We start from the raw sequence: 23,002 nt of genomic DNA on the forward strand, positions 1-23,002 counted from the left end.
GAAAAAAATAAATATAGTTTTTGGTTCATTAGGTATTACGGCTCGGTGGCGCTAGCCACCGCCCGATCTAAAGAATACAGCCATATCCATCCATCCATCGATGTGATCGCGTCGCGGTCGTGGTCTCTCTCTCTCGTATATTGCGGTTGTGGAAGTGTACGGAGTTTCTCGTTGCGTCGGTAGAGTGGCCCCTTTTCTGCGTGGCTGCGGTTATTCTGCCGCATTTTTTTTCGAGCTGTGTTTCGGCGGTGACTTCTCAAATGTGAATTCCAAACTCTGCCGGAACGATGAGCTCCACCGGGAAGAAAGCGAGGCAGACTCACTGTTTTGCGCCTGGCTGTACGTCAGACTACGTGTCGTCGAGGCAGCCGGGTCAGCATGTGTCTCTTTTTTCTGTGCAGAAGGATCCTGTGCGCTTCGAAGCGTGGCGACAAGCTGTCCCCCGTGCCAACAAGTCTTTGTACGCGAGGTCGGCGCTGTGCGAGCATCATTTCAACGAGCAGTACATTGACCGTTGCTTCACGCACGTGATAAAGGTAGAAATTGTAGAGATACCCCGAGAGCAACCACCCCTGAAAGCAGACGCGGTACCAACCGTATTCCCCAATGTCCCTGCGTACCTCTCCAAAAAAGCGCCGAAGAAGAGGACATCGAGAACGTCAACCTGTGGCTTGCCTACAAAGATTCGGCGCGAAGAATCGAGCGTGTTTGCGCCTGCTTGTGATGAAGCAACTGCCTCGCTCGGCGCAGGAAGCGACTGCAACGAACTGCCTGTTTCGATCTCGCCAGCAGTTCCTGACATGAGCAAGTGTGCACTTCCCAGCGCTTACTGGGCTAGACACGTAATTGCAGGATCCAACGCTGTCACGTCGTTTAGCGTGTGCGCACTTGAAGGTGAGAACATATGGTTTGAGAAGTATGTGCTTATGGTAACAAATGAGAGTACAATTCAAGCTACTCTTTTTGTGCAAGCCAGGAAGGTGAAAACTGTTCACGTAACTGATGTTGAAATGGCGGAAGAGCTGCTTCGCAACGTGGACTCTATGATCCCTTGTTCAGGATTTGGAAGAACTGGAGAATTTGAGGCAAACGCAAAGGGGAAGGTGAAGACTTGTGGTGGCAGAACTTTCAGCTCATCATGTCCTGGAAATGCTCAAACATTAGAGAAAGCTTGCCCACAATGCAAACACCTGAGGAGACTGCTCCTAAATCAGGCGTCGTATGCAAGGAGAAAGGTGAAAACTTGTGTTCGGCCGCTTTCGTACAGGCTGAAGCTGCGAACAGCACAAGTCAAAAGAAGCCGACAGAGTGTCCTTCAAGCTAAGTCACGCATTAAGGAACTCAAGCAAAAGAATATGGATATTGATTCTGCAGTGTTTGAAGAAGCCATCGAGGCCCTACCCGCAAAGCAGCAGCATTTGGTCAAGGCGTGCTTTGCAGCATCGAAGAGGAAATGCACAAGAGGAATGAAGTACGAAAGCGAGTGGGTACTGGAATGCTTGTTCATGTGCATGAAGAGCCCCCGGCTGTATGAACACATACGCAAACACCGGATAATGACCTTGCCTTCTCGAAAATCCTTACGGCGATACCTAAAGAACTACAGGAGTGGGTTCGGCCTAAACGAGAAGGTGTTTACTGCTGTTGCTGAAAAAACAAAGACCATGGACTCGTTCCAGTGCCATGGCGGGCTCCTAATTGACGAGATTAAGCTGTCCGAGAACTTGAGCGTTGACTCCAACGGCACCATTGAAGGTTTTGTAGACCTCGGCAAGTTCACGCCTGAAAGTGAGCGCTCCGTGACATGGGACCATGGCTTTGCCATAATGTTTCAGCCTTTTTCAGGAGCATGACACCAGATCATTGGAGTTTTTGCAGCTCACAGCAAAGTCAAGGCAGACACTCTAAGCAAAATAATCTTTGAAGCTGTGGTCATGTGTGAAAATGCGGGCCTCCACGTAGACTTCATCACCACTGATGGAGCTTCTTGTAACAAAAGCATGTGGCACTCGTTCGGCATACACAGCAGAAAAGGAAACACTGTGTCTAGAAGGCAGCACCCTGCATACCCAGAACGATTTCTTTACTTCGTCTCAGACTTCCCACACCTGGTGAAATGTGTGGGAAGATGGTGAAATGTGTGAGAATACTTTTGTGGGAACTGGCGTGGAACTCCCGGAAGGCCGTGCAAGCGTTGACCCGATTGACCGCGCACGGGAGCTGGATGAAAAGCATGACACGACCCTCAAAGCCATGCCTCACATCAACAAATCGGTCGTGCGGCCGAGTGGCTTTGAGAAGATGAGGGTCAATTAGGCTTTTTAGTGATGAAACGCTGAGGGGCCTTTTCTTGTGTAATGACACCATACAAGGAAAACATGAAAGCACGGCTGCAACAGTTTGTTTTGTGGAGAAAATGAGGAAGCTGATTGAGGCCATGACGTCAAGGTGCAGCTCAGGTGCACTCAGGCCTGGAGGGAAGCACTAGACGTGCATTGAAAGCTTTTTGGCTTAGTTGGATGCCTGGGAAACAGCTGCTGGCTCAAAGGGCTTCCTTAGCAGCAGTACAGCCGAGGGAAGTGTCACGTTGACGAGGACCTTGTACCTTCTCCACTACTTAACAACGAAGCTGAACTTCCGCTATGAGATGACCTGCCGTTTGTGTCACGACCCTTTGGAGAGATATTTCGGAATCATCCGACAGATGTGTGGCAGTAATGACCATCCCACTGCCTCACAGTTCCTGATCACAGTGAACACACTAAGCTTCCAAATTTGGCAAAATCACCAACAGGAAGCAATGTGTCTCCAGGACTGCTAAGGAGCCTGCTGGGGGCTGACAGTGCAAAGGACGTGACCTCTCAGAGGAAGCTTGATGAGCTTCTTGACGCAGGGAACCTGGAAAAAGCACACGAAGTGCTCAATGAGTGCGGTCACGGCAGCGAGCATGCTGCCATGGTGGTGCAAGCCAGCGACTCCAGGCTCATATAATACATGGCTGGCTACGTCGCAAGAAAGAGAATCGCATCCACCAAATGTGCAGAGTGCAGCCAGCAGCTCCTACAAGCCAAGGACAAGTCACCGCCAGCTGCAGCATCCCTCACTGCTGCTGTGGACCGAGGGGGCTGCTGTATCCATCAGCCAAGCTAAATGCACTCGTCACATCTCTTGAGAACACTTTTACCCACTGATTTAGTGTAAGAGAGCTCAAAAGTGACAGCACCATGGATTTAATTTCATTCCTGCAGTTAACAAAGCTCACCCTTGTTGGCTGCCTTGACCACAGCATGGCCCTGACAAACATGATTATCAAGTTTTATGTGCTGACTAGGCTCCAATTTCATGTCAAGTCCCAGAATTGCAAGCGGAGTGCGAAGAAAGAAAAAATGAAGATGTTGAAACTTAGGCGGCTGCTCTAAGTTGCTTATTGCATTGTAAATTTGAGACGGAACTTTTTATATTTTTAATTTAGTGTAAAGTTGCACAATTATCTCGTGTTGCTTAGTGCTAGGCAACTCACTGTGGGTGCGAAATGTTTTTATTGTGCATTTACTGTCGGTGTGCAAATGTTTTGATACTATTTTTAATTTGACAGAAGCATATGTAAACGTGATATCTTTCTACTTTACTGAATGACCATGATTTGTGATGACCATGATTTGTCATGACCATGATTACTGAATAACCATGGGAATATTTGTCCAATAAATATTTCCTGTACTTTCCTTTGCTTGTTCAGAATCCGAGTCGCATTTTTAGGAGTGGAACCGCACGCAATCCACGAATAAAAGGTTTTATTATCGCTGAGCTTGTCCGCAGCAGAAGTATTGGACTAGCAAAAAATAACTTGGGTGTTAAAATTGTTTCCGTTAACCATTGTCACGCCCAATTATAATTGATTTAACGCGTTTAGGTGAGCTGCGCATTTGTACGAGGACGGACAGTGGAAAACAACCAAACTTGACAGTGCGCCATTGTGCAATATTGTTTTTCACTGTCCCTGTCCTCATACAAATGTGCAGCGCACGTTAATACTAAATTCTAGACCACACCAACGAGCCCCTAAAGCTTATTCACGTTGCTTGCAAAAAAATAATTCGGACTCCCGCGCGCATCGCGCACGGCTACTTGATGGCCCGCTGCGTGCCGCGAGCATCGCATTACGGTCAGCAGCGCCACCTACGCCCGGCTTGAAACGGAAGAGCGGCCTCCGCCTCTCGTTGCCGTCAACTCCCCCTTCTAGCCACCATAGTTCGATGCACGGAAGGGGCTCTCTGGTGGCTCGTTGCTGCTCTTGATTAGCCGGGAGTCCGACGAACGCCGCTTAGGTTGTGGTTCGGAGGCCCCGCATTTCTGGCTCGATGACGGAGCTGCGACGTTGTGCGAAACCAGGCCTCTCCAGTGATCAGGGAGGCTGAACCCGAATTGGCTGCTAGGCAGCCTGGCGTTGGCCAGCAGCATATAGCTGCTTTCAGCTGGCCTCGCGCAGGAGCCATGGTGGGAAGGCAGCAGGGCTTCTTCGGCGACGGCCGAGAGCAGAGCACAGCATATTTAGGTCAGTGCCCAGAGCACCTCTAGTGTCTGCGTCGATGGGGGGATGACGCACTCTTCACGGGCACGCTCTCAAGCGTTACACACGCACAGAAGCACGCACGCACACACATTGCCGACAGCTGCTCGCGCGTAGCGTCCTTTGTCTCTCTCTTCCGGCAAAAGCACTGACACTAAATGTCACACACAGCTCCCTTCGTGGTAGACGAAATAAACACGGGAGAAAAAAGTGAAAAACAGAGCAAAATGACAATCAATCTATGACCAAAAGAAAATAAAAACATAAAAAACAAATACCACCGATTATTAGACAAAAGAATCATAAATACACATGAACACCTAAAAAATAAACACTGGCAGCAGACTGGGTGAGGTCGACTGCTTTACGAGAAAAGGCCGTAAAGGAGCTAACCTATACTGAGGCTGGACAGTAAACTGAGGGCCTTCGGTTGCGGAGAAGTTCGCCGTTCGGTGCGAAATCACAAAGGTGACCGCTTTCTCAGATTATACCGGTGCGGGGTCCGAATGCAGTCCGCGGAACCGGGTGTGCCCCGTTGTTTGCGCAAAGTGCCGCAGGGCGCTAGCGCGAGCTCGTCAGACCGTGAGACAAAGGATTTCAGGTCTGCGATATGGGCATGGCTGAGTTTTCCTATTGGGGATCTTTCAGCAAGTACGCGAGTGGAGTGCAAGCTTTCTCCACTCGGTACGGACCAAGCCACTTAGGAGCGAGCGAGGTTGCGAACCACTTACTGGCATCACTAAGAGCGTGGTTACGCTTCAGGACAAGATCGCCCACCTGAAAGACTAGGTCACGATGCTTGCGGTCATATTGGGCCTTCTGCTGAGCCCTGGCCGACGCAAAACGTTGCCTTGCTTTGCAGAAAGCTCGAAAAAGCCTGTCCCGAAGTGTGGACGCGTAAGCAGCGCAGTCTGCCGGCACCTCCTCGTTCTCGAGCTGACATTGAGTGACGCTGGTCACCGGACTGGCCAACTCCCTTCATAAATTTAAGAAGGCGGGCGAGAAACCAGTTGAGCGACTCTCAGATGTTCGAATAGTGAACGCGAGATCAATCAAATGGTCTGCCCAGTCCCTTTGAGTTTCGGCAAAGGCCGCCAACATCGGTTTGAGCGTACGATTGACGCGCTCCGTCAAATTGGACTGGGGATGGTAGGGTGAAGTCGTGAAGTGATCGATTCCGAGGGAACGGCACGTGACACCAAGCACCCGAGCGGTGAAATACGAAGCATTGTCCATGATGAGCCTTTCCGGGACACCGAACCGCCAAAACACTTCCTGCACTTCTCAAGCACCGCTCGCGCTGTCACCTTCCGAAGTGGGAAAAGTTCTATCCATTTCGAAAAGTGATACCCGACTACCATCAGATGAATGAACCCCTGCTTACTTCTGGGAAATGGTCCCATTAGATCGCAGGTGGGCACTTGCCACGGACGCTCACTGACAATCGGTTTCATCAGACCGGACGGTTTGCCACCCCTCGATTTCACCGTTTAATAGACGCGGCAAGAACGGCAATAGCAAAAAATGTCTCACGTCATGCCTGGCCAAGTCACAACGCGGCTCAGTTTTGCAAAACCCTTTGAGCCACTCAGGTGACCGGCCATAGGTTCAGCGTGAGAGGATCGCAACAGTGCGGTTCTCAGACTTTTGGGCACAACCACCTTAAACGAGTCGGCAGACTCGTCGTCAGTGGCTATATACTTCAGCAGGAGCCCCTCATGGTTCAGCAAATATTAATCCGCCGGGGACTCAGCGACACACGCTGGTTCGAGCCCCCTATCCGCGCCCGCTGCAGGCCAAGCAGCGTCATGGCGCTCCGTCTCGTCGAAACAGTCGCTATCGGCACCCGCTGCAGGACAAGCAGCGTCACGGCGCTCCATCTCTCTGAGACCATTGCACATTTCGCGACAAAACTGATCACTTTGCTGGGCTTTCAGAAGCTCTTCCCTGCTGAAAGCAATTCCCATTCTCCCAAAATGGGGGTATCATGCCGACTCAGGACTGAAGCAACAACCACTTGAGTCGGCGTCACGGGTTCGATCTCGGCCTTGTGGCCTTCGGGAAGCTCCCCCGCTCAGCAGCTTTGCGGTGCGCCGCTTACCTGGTTAGCAGCCAAGGTTTGTCCGCATGAGAACTTACCCTTCTCGCCGAATGGTGGTGAAGCTGCTGTTTCGACCCCAACGCTTGCATGTTCTAAGGCACCGCTAGCGGCTGCCGCACCGGGATCCAGGTCCTCGGCAGACAATGGGGCACGAGATAGCGCGTCAGCTACCACGTTGGTGCTCCCCTTACGATACTGCACTGAAAAGTCATAGTGCTGTATCAGGAGAGCCCAGCGCGCCAGCCTGCCGGCAGGCTCGCGGAGCCGCATCAGCCAGCTGAGCGCAGTGTGATACGTTTGCACCACGAATTTCGTCACATCAAGATAGACGTCAAACTTCCGCAGTGCGAACACGATGGCGAGGCACTCCTTTTCGGTCACGGAATAATTTTTCTCCGCAGAGACCAAGAAGCGGCTGGCAAAGGCCAACGGCTGCAACACGCCATCGTATTCCTGTAGGAAAACAGCTTAAATCCAGATTGCTCGCATCAGTTTGCACAACGAACGGTCTGGTCAGGTCGGAAGCTTGAGCTGCGCTGTCTCCGCTATGGCGTTAGACAGTCGGCAAAACACCTCCTGCTGCTCAAGTCCCCATTGCCACTCAACAGACTTACCCAAGAGTTTGCTCAAGGGTGCCTGCAGTCGGGCACAGGACGGAATGAAGGAACGGTAAAAGTTAACCATTTTTAAATAGCGGCGAAGGCCACGTACGTCCTTGGGCACGAGAAAATCGAGAATAGCTCGAAGTTTATCCCAATCCGGCTCTATGGAGCCTTCACCCAGCGTAAACCCGAGCAACTGAACACGGGTCTGCGCTAAATGGACCTTAGCTGGCTTTAATATCATCCCGGCGGTCCTCACCCTCTCGAGTACATCGGCAACATGGGCCAAGTGCTCTTCGAAGGTTCGTGAATAAATCACGATCCCTTCGAAGTAGCACATGCAGTATGACAACTTTGCTTCCCCGAAGATGCGGTCCATGAGTCTTTGAAACGTCGCAGGAGCATTGCAAAGACCTAAGGGCATACGAGTAAACTCTAACAACCCTCTGTGGGACGTGAACGCAGTTTTAAACTGGTCACGGTTACCCATTCGGACCTGTAGGTAACTTTTAGAGGCATCAAGCGTGGTAAAGTACCGTGCATCACCCAGGTTACCTACGTTGGAGTTTATCGTGGGGAGCGGATAGGCATTCTTACGAGTTACTCCATTCAGACGGCGATAGTCGACGCAAAGGCGATGACTGCCATCTTTCTTAGGCACCAACACAAATAGAGAAGCTCAGAAGCTAGACGAGCGGCGAATAATGCCAGCCACAAGCATGTCATCTAGCAACCCATCGATAATCTGCCTTTTGGCGAGACTGACGGGCCTGGGTTTACACTTGAAAGAAAGCGTGTCACCAGTTTCGATCACATGGCTCACTAAATCGGTGTAGCCAGGTTGGTCGGTGAAGAGCTCGTCGTACTGACGTAATAGTGTCGACAGACCAGCCTTCTGTGCTTCATCCAACTGAGTCGCGCCGGCGACCAAAGGATGTAGTGCCTCTTCGTGTCGTGTCGGTCGATCCACACGGGGGTTTCGAGCCGACGAGCGCGGAACGTCAGTGTACGACCCCGGAATTGGCGCACGACATGGTTCGTGCCGCGCCTCTCGTTCCCGAAGGGGACTGTGAGAGGGCAAAGGCATTGAGCGTGAGCTCGGCCCCGAACTCTGTGCAGGGCACGTTTTCGACGCTTCTGTGGCAAAGGCAATGCTAAGGGCCAGTGGCCTGATGAATGGTTTGAGTTGGCAAAAAGGGCCATCACGATAGCCGCCATTCGCAATGTCCACAACGATACCGGATTTAAGGAGAAAGTTCCGACCGAGAATCACTGGAACATTGAGCCCTTGAAGATGAACAAGACGACAGCGTCTCATTCTATCTCTCCATCTGACAATCAACCTTGCAGCGCCTGCCGAATGGTCCATGCCTTTCGCAAGGGTGAAGGTCGTTCGGCTGTCCCGGAAGCGCACTGAGTGCTTGTGCAAGTTGGACAACACCTGTTCGCCGAACAACGAGGCGCTAGCACCCGTGTCCAGCAAAGCCGAAAATTCACGGTCGGCATTGGTGACCGGAATGAACAGCGCGTGCGTATCAGCAAGAAAAGTGCTTGCCCTGCACGCAGAGGAAAGAAGCAAAGGTTAGGTCGCTAGTGCATTCACGAACGACCCAGAAGCCCGTCTCCGTGCCTCGCAGGAGGCCTGGATCCGGTGCATTCCTTTGCTATGTGCCCTCGTTCACGGCCGCGGTAACAGCGCACTCCATCACGGTCTGTATTCCCAAACGGAGCAGCCTCGAGCTGTTATGATCGGCTCGCTACGTTATCACAGGATACGTTTCTGCGAGCCGCACCTCCCACATTACGTTGGGTCGGAAAGCGTCCCAGTGTGGAGGTTTCAGGTGCAGCAGCGCAGGCTGCCCGCCTTTCGTGCGTGAAGGGGTCAAGAGAGCGATCGATCAACTCCCACGCACAGCCGGTTGCAGCCGCAAAGGCGGCGCCAAGAGGCGATTGCCGTTGGGGAAAGGTCATGGCCTCTTTTCAAGCGCAGCGCGGCTCCAGAGCTTCGCTGGCTTGCGGACGCGGCCGATAGGCACGCGCGGCGCGAATGTCGCCTTGGATGCGCTTCGCCTCAGCGGCCAACTCCTCCAAGCCATGGAAGTGGCCGCCGCGTAGGTTTGCCGAAAAAGTCCAATGTGCCTGCCGTATCACCCGTTCGACGCGCTCCTCGTTCGAGGCTCGGGGCTCAGAGATAGAAATAAGTTCATCCATCGCACGTACACACCCCTGTAAAGACTCGTCAGGAGCTTGTGTACGGAGCTCGAGCTCTCGCTGCATGCTACTTTCGTAGTCAACGGGTAGGCATTCGCGCAAAAAGACCGGACGAAACTCCTCGAGGGTTGCTGCACGGTAACCGGTAATCCTATACCATCTCGCCGCCGCGTTAGTCAGTGCAGCTGGAACAACACGTTCGAGCACCACCTTATCATCCAAACCCATCGCTCTCTGATAACGTGACAGAGGGTCGAGGTAATCTCGGGTGGTGAGCTGATCACGGTATCCGCTGTAGGTTGGCAAAGACAACATAACGGCGGGGTGACCGCTTTTCGAAGCACTCGAAAGCGTTTGCACAGCTCCCGAGAGTGCTTAGATCATCTGCACGGCGTTCTGCAGCGAAGTCAGGGTCATCACACCGGCTTCGTAGGAAGCTGTTGGTGCGTTAGTTGCGCGGTCGAGCGAAGGTGAGCAGTCGCCCAGCTTGACAAGTGGGGCCGTTTCAAACAGACTACCGCCCTGTGCGCCATTCCCAGAGCAAAATAGGCTGCTTGTGGGATTGGCCTGTTGTCAAACCAAAGGCGCACATCGTGCGGTTACCATCGACCATTCAGGCACCTGCTCAGCATGCGTTCGAAGTGTCGGTTGCACAGATTATGGTGGGCGAAAATCGGCGAGGGCCAAGGCCTGCGCCCCATCAACTTTGCAGGGAACTGACTGAGAGCGTTGGGCCGACGAACTGCCATGCATGCCGAAGGGCGCATTAGCAGTCAGAGGCGCTTGTGCGTAAAGTTCGGATAGGGCAAGAGGCCCATTCAGAAACCACGCGCCATCTCCAAAGGGAGTGGCTAGGCACCTGGTGTCGTCACCGCAATAGGGGGTGCCGACACGGATGGGTGCCGAAGGGTTCCCGTCCATAGAGGCAATGGCCTCCTTGTGCAACGCGGCATTCGCTAACAGTGACAGCGGACAAAAGTCCCGCGAAGCAGCCATGTTGCGACGAGCCCGAATTGCGCAGGCGATCTGACTCGCTAAGAGCAGTCAAAAGCTTAGAGCTTTTGATACCGCGTTGGGCGCCAGTGTAGTGTACACGTATCCCGAAGGAGTACGGCCACCAGCGTGGGTCCGGTCTTAGCGAGCCGCAGGGCACGCGTTAACCGTCGCCGTGACGAGAACACGATACTGCTCAAAGTCGCAACACTTTATTGTCTGTGGCAACACCAAACTCAGTACAGCCCATTGCAAAGGAGCGGCGGGAAAGCAAATAGGCTTATCCACGCCACGGGCATAAAGTACTACACAGGGTGCCACGAGCACGTCTCCGCTATAAAGGTGATCCACGGAGACACCGGGACCAAGGCCCGGTTGCTCGAGCGAGGGCAAAGGCGCTCGTGTTGGCTTCGGAGGGAGACGGGTCGGCCTAGCTTGGCCACGCACTAGGACACCGTACCGCCCTTCGGCCGTGCGTACGCAGTGGGGCAACATAAGGTGAGCGTTCGCTTCGAGCGCGAGGCGCCGTCAGCGAAGTCCGACGAGCCACGAGCAAATGGAGTCGATGGACGGAAAAGATTGCGTGGCTCACCGTTTGCAGTCCCGGAGAGTATCTGCCTGCCCGCTCCCGACGCAGCGCGCGAAAACCGTGTTCTGTGCGAAAACCTCTCGGGAGACTCCTCGCGCGGCGCCACAGTCAACATCCGCTACCGGTTGAGGGGGCGAAACGTCACTCCGCTCTCCCAGCGCGGCAGACAGCAAAGGAGGGGAGACATGTCATGACATGAGAACGGCAGAAAAGGCGGCTAAGCCCGCGCAATGGCAGCGGGCTAGCCTCAATTCCCACAAGCTTAAGGGCCCCCCAATTTTTCCTGCCATTTAAACGTGATACCCAGATTGCAGGAGCATTTTTTGAGTGAGTCAGATGCTAGATTGTGAGCTGGTAGATTCACCTATAATATTTTCATTTCTTGGTATAAGTCCTTCCTAAGTCGTTTTGTGAAAATAGGGGTTTACTGCCTTCATTTACGTGTAAAATTTTTTTTAAAACAGGCATCATATGACGGCGTCATACACACCACTCTTTGATCAAATTTCTAATATTACAAGACGTGCAAGGAAGTTCACATCTGTTGACGATGGCAAGTGATGATGCAGATTTGTCTGGTTTTACTTTTCTTACTAATCAACTATTTTTTCCCAACCAACCAAGATATGTGTGCCCCTTGTAGGCATATGTACATACAAACAAACTCTTCAAACAGAGTGGAGCCCCGCAAGATCATGGAATCTTCAATATTGCTAGTGGGCAGTAAAACTGAATGCGAAGTATTTTTTGGGTAACTGCAGGCAATTTGATCATTGCTTACTCTTTATCTTTTTGTCTTATCTTTCTATTCATTGCCGCTTTCTGTTTCTGTCTCTCTCTCCTTTCCTCTCTCTCTCTATAGATACACACACACACACACACACACACACACATATATATATATATATATATTGTTACGGTGTATCATCGACAGGAGCTAGCGTGGCACTTAGCGAAGATGAAGAAGACGCCTGTGCGTTAGGCGCTTGCACGAGAGGCAACTCAGACATCTTGTTCGGCTGCCGACTCTCGGTGGACGCTGTCCTGTAAGCCAAGACCTCGCTCCGTCACATTTGGTGGAAGTGCTTGGTAACCGCCTCGCAACGGAACTTCGCAGCGGCCGACGTTTGAAGGGTCATTCCACAACGATGACGGAGAGTACGGCGTCTGCATCTGCTCCTGGTGTTACTGCGGCCGGAGATGATGCGGTAACTACATCTCCTTCTGCGACCACAACCTTTGTGCTCGAACCCCCGCGGGATCCTGGCACGTTCAGCGGTTCCGGCGATCCAGATGAAGTTGACGTTGAAGATTGGCTGGCAGAGTACGAACGTGTGAGTACTCGATACCGATGGGGCCCGACTCTTATGCTGGCAAACCTGTTATTCTATCTTAGGGGAACCACCAAATCGTGTTATGAGAACCATGAAACAGAAATTGTGAGTTGGGCAGTGTGCAGGGAGAAAATGCTAGACCTGTTCGGAAAGCCGATTGGAAGAAAAATGGCCGCGAACAAAATGCTCGCGTCTCGGGCGCAGACCTCGACCGAGTCTTACGTCTCCTATATAGAAGATGTGTTGTCGTTGTGTCGCAAAGCCAATGCCGATATGCCGGAGGCTGACAAGGTCGGGCATATTCTTAAGGGGATTGCGGATAACGCATTCAACCTCCTCATCTGCAAAAATTTTTCTACAGTGGACGCCATTATAAAAGAATGTCGGCGCTTTGAGCAAGCGAAGAGCCGGCGGATTACAGCGTGTTCACCCGCCTTCCGAATACGGCCGCAACATCATCTTGCGAAGACCGTGCAAGAACACAGCCACCACCTCTAGATTCATCGGATCAGGTGACCCGAATTGTACGGCGCGAACTTGAAGCCATTGCCTCTGCTCCGGCTCACACCGCTGCAAGTGACACCACCCCACTCACTGCTAACATGGTTCAAGCCATCGTCCGCCAAGAACTCGCCAGCATAGGTATTCCCTCGGTGTGCGCTTTGCCCAGCCCGCAGCGAGCTTCATGGCGTCCACCCTCGTCCTACCGCGAGGAGCAGTTCACGGCCCGATCTCGCGACCCTGCGGCGTGGAGAACCGTCGACAATCGACCAATTTGTTTTCATTGCCACCGTATCGGTCATGCCGTCCGTTACTGCAATTACCGCTGGTCCTCGCCACCTCGGACTTCATCTCAACCTCACTACCGACAGGACAGCACCCGCTTCGCGTCTGCCGTGCAGCCTTCTCCGCAAAACAACTACAGAAGGTTCAACAGCCGATCTCCGTCACCGCATGGTCATCAGTCGCGTTCGCCTCAAGGACGTCGCCAGTCGTCTCGCTCACCGCAGACTCGCAGGCCGTCATCTCCATTCAACCCCGCTCTTGCCTACCCGGAAAACTAAACGGTGCAGCGCCCGGAGGTGACGCTGCATCTTCGACTCCCTCCACAAATCCTCTCTTGACGCTTCCGACGAGACAAAATTTGTTAGACGTTGCCGTTGACGGTGTGCCCATTTCTGCCCTTATAGATACTGGAGCGCACAATTCTGTAATGAGTACGAACCTTCGCCGACGCCTACATAAAGTGCTCACGCCTGCCGCTTCCCACAAATTCGTGTCGCTGATGGGAGGACCCCTGATGCTCAAGGGATGTGCACGGCCCGTGTGTCCATTGCTGGTCATCCTACATTAGTTCAGTTTGCCGTCATTGAAATGTGTCCTCATGACCTAATACTTGGTTTGGACTTCCTGTCACGTCATTCTGCGCTCATTGATTGTGCCACTGGTGCTCTTCAGCTTGAACTGCCGCAGTTTGCCGATTTTCCAGCAGACTATTCTCCCCGTTTACGCTCTCGTCACCACGTTCGCTTGCCTCCGCAAGCTGCTACATATGTCACTTTGTCGTGCTCACGTCATGTGCCCGACGGTGACTACCTCGTCACTCCTATAGTCGACGTACTGATGGCCCGAGATGTCGCCCTTGCTCACACTGTTGTCGCCGTCGCTAATAATACAGTGGTTATACCACTACTCAACGTGAGTCTCTTGACTCAAGTTATTCCGCAAGACATGTCTTTGGCCACCCTATCTCCACTTGACAGCTGCAACGTTACTGGTTTGGACACCGATACTACATCCCCCTGTCTTGGCCGCAATTACACTCTGCCTGCAGATGACATTAACAAGATGATTGCTCCCGACTTCACTGCAGTGCAAGCTGCCAGCCTCCGTAGTCTGCTAACATCATATAGAGACGTTTTCGACTTTGACCACCGCCCTCTCAGCCAAACAACTGCAGTGACTCACCGGATCAACACTGGTCAGTCCTATACGGCGGCGTCCATATCGCGTATCTCACAAGGAACGCCAATTAATCCAAAATGAAGTGGATAAAATGATTACTAAAGACGTAATAGAATCCTCATCCAGCCCCTGGGCCTCCCCAGTCGTGCTCGTTCAGAAGAAAGATGGCAGCTGGCGCTTTTGCGTGGACTATCGCCATTTAAACAAAGTGACCCACAAAGATGTCTACCCTTTGCTTCGGATTGATGACGCCCTCGATTGCCTCCATGGTGCCCAATACTTTTCGTCTATCGACCTTCGATCCGGCTATTGGCAAATTTCCGTCGACCCCATGGATCGTGAAAAAACCGCTTTCGTTACGCCCGACGGCCTCTACCAGTTCAAAGTCATGCCGTTTGGACTGTGTAATGCGCCGGCAACTTTCGAGCGCGTGATGGACTCCCTTCTCCGAGGATATAAGTGGTCCATCTGCTTATGTTATTTAGACGATGTCATCGTCTTTTCGCCCACCTTTGACAGCCATATAACACGTCTGTCAGCTGTTCTGGATGTTTTTCGAAGAGCTGCTTTCCAGCTCAATTCTGCAAAATGCCCTTTCGGACGTCGCCAAATCACCATACTCGGCCACCTTGTCAGTGCCGATGGTGTTCAACCAGATCCCGAAAAGGTGCCAGCAGTACAACAATTTACTGAACCACGCTCAACCAAGGACGTCCGAAGTTTTGTAGGGCTATGTTCCTATTTTCGTCGATTTGTCCGCAACTTCGCCGACATCCCTCCACCGCTTACTGATCTCTTAAAGAAGGACGTTCCCTTCGCATGGGGTATAGAGCAAGCGGACGCCTTTTCGGCTCTTATCCATCTGCTGACTACGCCACCAGTACTGGCCCATTTCCACCCAGCATCACCTACAGAGCTTCGGACCGATGCCAGTGGCCATGGAATTGGAGCGGTCCTTGGCCAACGACAGCACGGGAAGGACCGCGTGATTGCTTACGCCAGTCGTCTTCTTTCACCTGCCGAACGGAAGTTCTCCATCACTGAGCGTGAATGCCTAGCTTTAGTGTGGGCCGTGGCGAAATTCAGGCCTTACCTGTATGGCCGAACTTTTTCCGTTGTTACGGACCATCACGCTCTTTGCTGGCTGTCATCGCTAAAGGACCCATCTGGACGTCTTGGTCGCTGGGCGCTCCGTCTGCAAGAATACTCATTCGTGGTCCACTACAAGTCGGGACGCCTCCACACAGACGCAGACTGTTTGTCACGTTATCCGGTTGAAACGCCCAACTTGACAGACCTTGATTCAGACCCCTGCGTTCTCTCCATCCACGCTTTGGGTGATATCTCCACCGAACAACGGCGTGACCCGTCATTACTCTCCATTATCGAGCGTCTGACCTCTGCTCCGATAGACCCTTCCGTTCGCCTGTTCGAACTGCACGACAACATTCTGTACCGTCGCAGCTTCAACGCTGATGGCCCGGAATTACTACTCGTGCTTCCCCACCACCTGCGTACCAGCGTTCTCGAACAACTACATGACGTACCTACAGCCGGTCACCTAGGCGTCTCTCGTACCTACGATCGTGTGCGACGTCGCTTTTTCTGGCCCGGACTGTATCGTTCTGTGGTTCGCTACGTCACTGCTTGCTACCGCTGCCAACGCCGCAAGCGCCACTCTGTGCTACCGTCTGGCCTCCTACAGCCCATTGACATACCAACGGAACCATTCTTCCGTGTTGGCCTTGACCTGTTGGGCCCGTTTCCTACGTCCACCTCCGGAAATAAATGGGTTGCAGTCGCCACAGACTACGCCACACGCTTTGCCATCACTAAAGCACTGCTGACAAGCTGTTCCACTGACATCGCTGACTTTCTCTTGTATGAAGTCATTCTTCATCACGGCGCTCCGCGGCAGCTGCTTACTTATCGAGGAAGGTACTTTCTTTCACGTGTTGTGGATGATATTCTCCGCGCCTGCTCCACTGAGCACAAGCTTACCACCGCTTCTCATCCACAGACAAATGGATTGACCGAGCGTCTGAACCGAACGCTGACGCAGATGCTGTCAATGTACGTTTCGCCAGATCACCGTGACTGGGACAAAGCACTCCCCTTTGTCACGTTCGCGTACAATTCTTCACGGCACGACACAGCTAGTTATTCGCCGTTTTATTTGCTATTTGGCCGACATCCAGCATTACCATTTGACACGCTCCTTCCTTCGGCTGCCCCCTTGTCTACTGAGTACGCCAGCGATGTCGTTTCTCGAGCCCATGCAGCCCGTCAGCTTGCCCGTGATCGGCTGCACTTGTCACAAGCGCAGCAAAAAAACCGCTATGACAGTCGCCACCAAAGCGTGCACTTCTCGCCGGGGTCTCTGGTACTTCTCTGGACACCAAACCGCCAAGTCGGCTTATCAGAGAAGCTACTATCACACTACCATGGCCCCTACAAAGTGTTACGACAACTTAGTGACGTGAGCTACGAGATCGCACCCCTAAACAATGCCTTTTCGACCACCTCACTCCAGACAGACGTTGTACACGTTTCCAGACTGAAACCGTATCACCCTCCTCGTTCGTCGCCGCCGTACTAAGCGCCGTGACGGCGCTTCCGCCGCAGGGGAGTGATGTTACGGTGCATCATCGACAGGAGCAAGCGTGGCACTTAGCGAAGATGAAGAAGACGCCTGTGCGTTAGGCGCTTGCACGAGAGGCAACTCAGACATCTTGTTCGGCTGCCGACTCTCGGTGGACGCTGTCCTGTAAGCCAAGACCTCGCTCCGTCACAATATATAAATATATATATATATATATATATATGTATATATATATGTATTTATATAACTACTATCAATGGGCTAGTTGTTGTAGTGGAGGACTTCTACTGAGATCCGTGTGGTAGCCCAGACAACAAGCATGATATACAAAACAGCAATAGTAGCCCGGAAGAATTTGACAACCCAACAGTAGTGACAGGGAATCTTTAAAATGCTTTAGGTAATAGCGTTAAGCCATTAAGAGAAAAACTGTCTGTAGCATGCAGCGTTGACTTGACGAATGAAAATAATAAGTGCCAGTTTCCAACAGGACTGGGAGCCTAGCAATACGCGTGGCAGTCTAGAATTCTAGCATAGATCCCCGCCAGGTTTCAAAACTCGTTTGGAAAACGAACCAAATATTCATGAAGCGCCAAGTGTGGTTGGGGTGCTGGCTATCTAGTGAACAATCTTACACATGTACTCCGATGATACAGTCATCTCGTACGGTTAGCGTCCACTCAATTTAGGTGCTATTCATTGAAGTTAAAGTACGTAACACTGTCAAAATCCACCATCCTCTCGAGGACAAGTGGTACATAAAATAAGAAGTTGATTTACGTAGCACTGTCAACAACTACCATCCTCTCGAGCTCAAGCGGTACATATAACGCTTGCGCTTCAAAAGGGGCTAACCTCATGTTGCTATTGTCATGTTTACGCAACTATATGCTACTGGCTCTAAATTTCATATGCGAATATGAATGTACGTACAACGTTTGTACTCCCATCTGCAAAATAAGTTGGGGCACGCGAGGGACGACCACAATCTGGATGAACTACATCACCACGCCATTTGACTTGGTGTGTGCGCATGTGCATCCTTTCATTTTCACATTCATATCTTTTTACATCGTTGCAGTGGACCAAGTGATTACATCTAGCGTTGTGCGCTAGACGTTGCTTTCTATCTTCGATCCGTGACGTGGTCAATTCGGTGGGGGAAGAGGGGCATGGTGGGGGTGAAGAGTATGCGGCTCGCTATCCCTTGATTAAAAAAGTAGCATCTCCTGTCTCAGTGGCGAACCAGTGCAACACACATTATTACGTATCTTCTTTACACGTGCCTTGAGGAAAACAGCACTTGTGCACGTAACACCGATCGCCTTCTTGCCACGCTCAACGCATTGGTTTGATCTCCGCGAAGACTGATATTCATCACTTTATTTATTTATATCAATCTTGAGTTCTCTCTCGCGAGAAACGTTGTTTTTTTGCGTTCTACTAACAACGCTTACGTACATGCCGACACCAGAATTTCTGCAAAAAAAGCTTTCAACACAGCGCGTTAATCGCTGCTCTGCGTGGTCTGTGAAGCGAGCCGCGCACAGTTCACCGCCGCCGCAACCTTGTCTAATTCAGCGCACCACGTATTGTATCGAGCGCGTGACGAGCGCGTCTCCTAGCTCGCTGCCAGCGAGTAAAAAGATAATTATATACAGAATGAAAGAACGCACGTGCGCACTCACGACTAAAGATAACGTGGAAATCGCAGATTTATTCAGTTGCGGTCATCGGTCAAATGCTGCGAACTATTTTTTCAGGTGGGAGTACATCTCTCTGCAGTGATTTCGTCAGGTATCAAATAACAGTAAAAAAATGGCAGCATATCCACGGAGTGAATGATGGAGAGTGGGGCGAAGCATCCGTTCGTCCATTCGTTCTTGCTTCCGTTCGTCCTTGCGTCCGTCTGTGTGAGCGTCCGTGCGTCCATTCAGCCTACCGTGCGTGCGTCTGTTCATGCGCACGAACGTCCATCTGTGCGTCCGTCCCTGCGTTCGTCCATGCACCCGTCCCTGCGTCCGTCCATGCGTCCATCCGTCGGTGCAGCCATCTCTGAGTCCATCCATGCATCTGTCTGTGTGTCCGTTCGTCCATCTCTTCAACACTCAAAGTACCACCATCTCGCATCTTTTCATCATATATTCCGCATATGCACCACAATCCAGCGGACATTCCAAGGACTAAACGAGAGGTGGCACACGCACACTTTCACACGGCTTGCGCTTCGGGTCTACTTCCCACCTTTAACCACCTCGAGTTCATGGTATATACTAGTTCACTGTATTCGCGGTACTGCGGCCGAACGCTCGCTAAACCTTTCGAAAACCAAGGAGGTTACGCCCAGCGAGTATGACGTAGCAAACTTTCAGGGGCGAAGCTCCTTATGGCTTCGCTTAGGCGTCCCTCGTAGTACGTAACCACCAGTGGCACATACCCGAAATAGGTATAACATTTGACCTCCAAGGTGGTGCCGCTGAGAGATTTCTTTTGTGCGTTGTTTGACAATAAAAAATATTGCTCAATATACATGCCAATGGCTGCTAATTGGGAATGAGAGACAGGAGCATTCGGCTTTAATCAACGCGCACGCTGCGCGTTTGACAGATCTAGCATCGCAGGCAGGCGTGGTTGATCGGTCAGCGCAATTTCTCCTCATGGCCTGCAAGCTCGTGATTGTGTCAAGGTGCTGGAACTTGGGTGAATGAACTCGCGTTTGTTGGCGACCTGCCACAACTGTCTTTTTTGCAGCTTGTGGGAGAGGGTTTGCAGCTTGTGGTAGAGCTTGTGGTAGAGCTTGTGGGAGAGCGTATTCGAGGGTTCCGCCAGTGGAATACGTCGCATCTCCACAAACGACGAGCAATGTCTGAAAAGCATTCCTTAACGTGCGGGATTAGCTTGTCACGTTATTATGCGCGAACTATTTTTAGCAATCCAAGGACAATCTAAGTGCTTCTATCTATCTATCTATCTATCTATCTATCTATCTATCTATCTATCTATCTATCTATCTATCTATCTATCTATATATCTGTCTATCTATCTATTTATCTATCTATCTATCTATCTATTTATCTATCTATCTATCTATCTATCTATCTAATGATATCTTCCTCACTATCATGCAGGTCTGAATCAGCATGGGAAGGTCAGATTCCTAGATGAATATGTTGGGCTCGTCATGAAGAAAAGTCCTATTGATATTGGTGGTCTATCACTAGATGCTGTTTTTACGGCAATGATGTGCGTTAAGCGGCAGTTTACCCTAGTTTGGTGTGTGATTGAAGGTATATTTCACGTTATTACGCTTGTAAATTGCTAATAGTGAACACTGCTAGCACTGTTGACGTGACCACCGTATGACATCACGACGTAATGTTTCTCGCAAGCAGTTTGGAGTGCAAATATAGCTATAGGAACCAGTACTTGTCTGCCACGCTGAACGCCAGGTTTTTATTCTGGCTGTAATCTTGGTTTGCAATCTTTCTTCACGTAATCATTGTGTCACTTAAAACACTACCAGCGCATGCTCAACACTTTCTGCACTGAAGCTCCATAAAATGATCAAACACAGAATCTTGAGTAGAGGATTGTAGATGTTTGTTTCACATAAAGAGATAACAAATATCGATGGCTCCCATCCTCATCCTATGGGCCGTGCTAAAGAGGTATGTCCACACATCACATAGAAAACGTGTTTGTCATGTAATCAGACACGTATCACATTATTTTCAATCAATGAACTGTTCATTGTGTCCACCACTAATACATAGAAATCTTAGCCTCGGTAAAATAAAGTAGACGACCAAGAGAACGACTAGAGGTAGGTGGTTAGTTACGTTCTCAGAAAGGTAGTTAGAAGCATTGAAAACACATTTGGCTTAATAAGCAATTGTTCGCAAACAACAGCGTCAAAATGTTATTCAAGAATAGGTGAAAGCCCTTTCTTCCAGATGTGTGTGTTGGACACATACTTCTATACCAAGGGGGGGGGGACTCACAGTTATGCGCCGAAGACAAATGGTAGTTCTAGCACAAAGAATGAGAACGGGCATTGTTAATTGAAATACTAGAGCATGAAGAAAGCCCGACGTTGGCAACCTATGCCCGAGGAATGAGAAGAAAAGATGAATTGTGTCCTTGTCACTTGGTGCTGTCGTTGTACCGGACGGAGAGGGGGCGCCCATGACTGAATTTCGAAGGCGTCCTCCACCGCTGATATACTCACCGCCCTTATTCGAGAGAGAGCAATTCGGGAAGGAGGCCAGCAAAGACGCCCTTGACAGAATTCCGAACTCGTGCTCCACTGCCTATAGACGGTTTCAAGATCGCAAGCCTAGTACCTCAAAAAACTTCCGGAACCTCATTTACCAGCTCTTAATTTCGAAACTGAAGACACGGTGTAAAACTTTTCTCAAAAGTAAGAAAAACCTCGCTCTGGTTTTTCTGATATAATGAACGGGCGTTAGGTTCAGGGGAACCTTTCTTAATTTTGTAGTAGCTCAAAACAACATTTATGCAATTATATTTTGCTAAATAGAGAAAGAAAAAATTAAAACATCAGCGGGCTAATTCCCAGAGCATTTCGTGCCCACCGTGCCTATTAAAGCACATTGGTGAATGAAACCGGATGTCAACAAGTGTGCGTGTTTGTAAACAGTGAAAGGGTCTATATACACACCACCTGCACGAGACGAAACGAGCATGCGCAGAGGGAGTGTGTACGGTGCCGTGACCGAAGTGTGACATGGTGCGACTAAGAAATGCTCCGATATAAAAAAATCTTCAACATAGTAGCGACCGCACCAAAGCATTTCGATGTAGTTTTCTATGGCACATGTACGCGAGCATACTTTGTCTACGCTTGCATATTTAAAAGCAAACATGGCTTCGAAAATGTTTATTGTGGCTGCAGAACTGAGTAGTTCTTGACAGGCTATTGAGATTGTAGCATCAAGTCACTTTAGTTCGAGCATTTTTGATAAATTAAACTAAAGGCAGCCATTTCGCACTGCGTGTTACATTATTTTATTACCCCTTCCTCAACCTCATCTCGAAGTCGTCCCTCGTCACTTGTACCATACATGTCGGGGAACCTCTATTCTAAGGGATACCTATATGCTGTGAACAGGAATATACTGTCCTATAAGATAATGAAGCTAAACTTCCATTGTATATCTCATTCGGGGTCATAAACATACTGCGCAGCTTTATATAGGTCTCTCACGCGAGAAGGCTCAGCATTTCATTGGTCTTTACCGGTTCAGTAGATTAGATTTCAGCGTCACATACAGTTCGACACAACTTTTCGCCTCTCTATTGTAATCAAGCCATACTGACGACTGTGAAATCGCGACAGAACAGATGCTAAGTATTCAACAATATACTCACAAGCATGTCCCTACGCGCGATTCATGCAAACTTATGTTTATGAAGCGATATGTCAGAATGAGGATAACATCCTTGATGATGGTTGTAACCATTCAGTGAGAGAGTCAATGTTCTACTAAATTAAATAACACAGGCTCAATTTTATTAACTTATGACTCACGCACTGATATATCAGTAGCTTCCGTGATAATTACTGCGTCATGCTCAGTAAAATTGTGCATGTTATATATTAGTGCATTGTGCTGTACAAGTAGTTCAAATTGTATTAAAGGTTGTCACAAAAATAGAAATTGGGTTCCTTGCAGCTGGTATTCACGGTCAAAATAGTATTATAAATGGCATCTTTTTTTTGTCGTTTTAGATGCCCAGGCTGTTACCAACTACACGTTTCGTCATGTGATTAAGGACTGCGCAATTGTTTTTAAGGAAAAAGAAAAGAACAAAACAGGTAATGCTTTTAAGGCCAGTAATATGCAATGCTTAGGATGTTGCACGTAAAATCTTTAAAAAAGTCAACAAAATCATGCCAAAGCATTTTGTAGTGGTATAGAACTTCCACAGCAAACAGTTGCTATAGACACGCAGACACCCAACACTATGTCCATATGTGTGATGCAGCCGTGCATGTTTGTGTATTTAGTGAT

At 50.3% G+C, this 23,002-nt stretch overlaps 1 protein-coding gene across 2 annotated transcripts in view; it reads left to right on the plus strand.

Annotated features, from left to right (window-relative positions):
- LOC119183242 (uncharacterized) overlaps positions 1–23,002 on the plus strand; it is a 53,009-nt gene that overhangs the window by 26,557 nt on the left and 3,450 nt on the right. Inside the window, exons 4-6 of one of the 2 annotated variants that reach the window (XM_075872442.1) lie at positions 11,531–11,619; positions 20,096–20,254; positions 22,720–22,806. In XM_075872442.1, coding sequence (XP_075728557.1) covers positions 11,531–11,619; positions 20,096–20,254; positions 22,720–22,806 — 335 coding nt within the window. The remainder of the gene's footprint in view (positions 1–11,530; positions 11,620–20,095; positions 20,255–22,719; positions 22,807–23,002) is intronic. The other variant, XM_037433615.2, reaches the window with a different exon arrangement.

The sequence above is a fragment of the Rhipicephalus microplus genome, chromosome 8 (assembly GCF_043290135.1).
Source record: "Rhipicephalus microplus isolate Deutch F79 chromosome 8, USDA_Rmic, whole genome shotgun sequence".
NCBI lineage: Eukaryota > Metazoa > Arthropoda > Arachnida > Ixodida > Ixodidae > Rhipicephalus > Rhipicephalus microplus.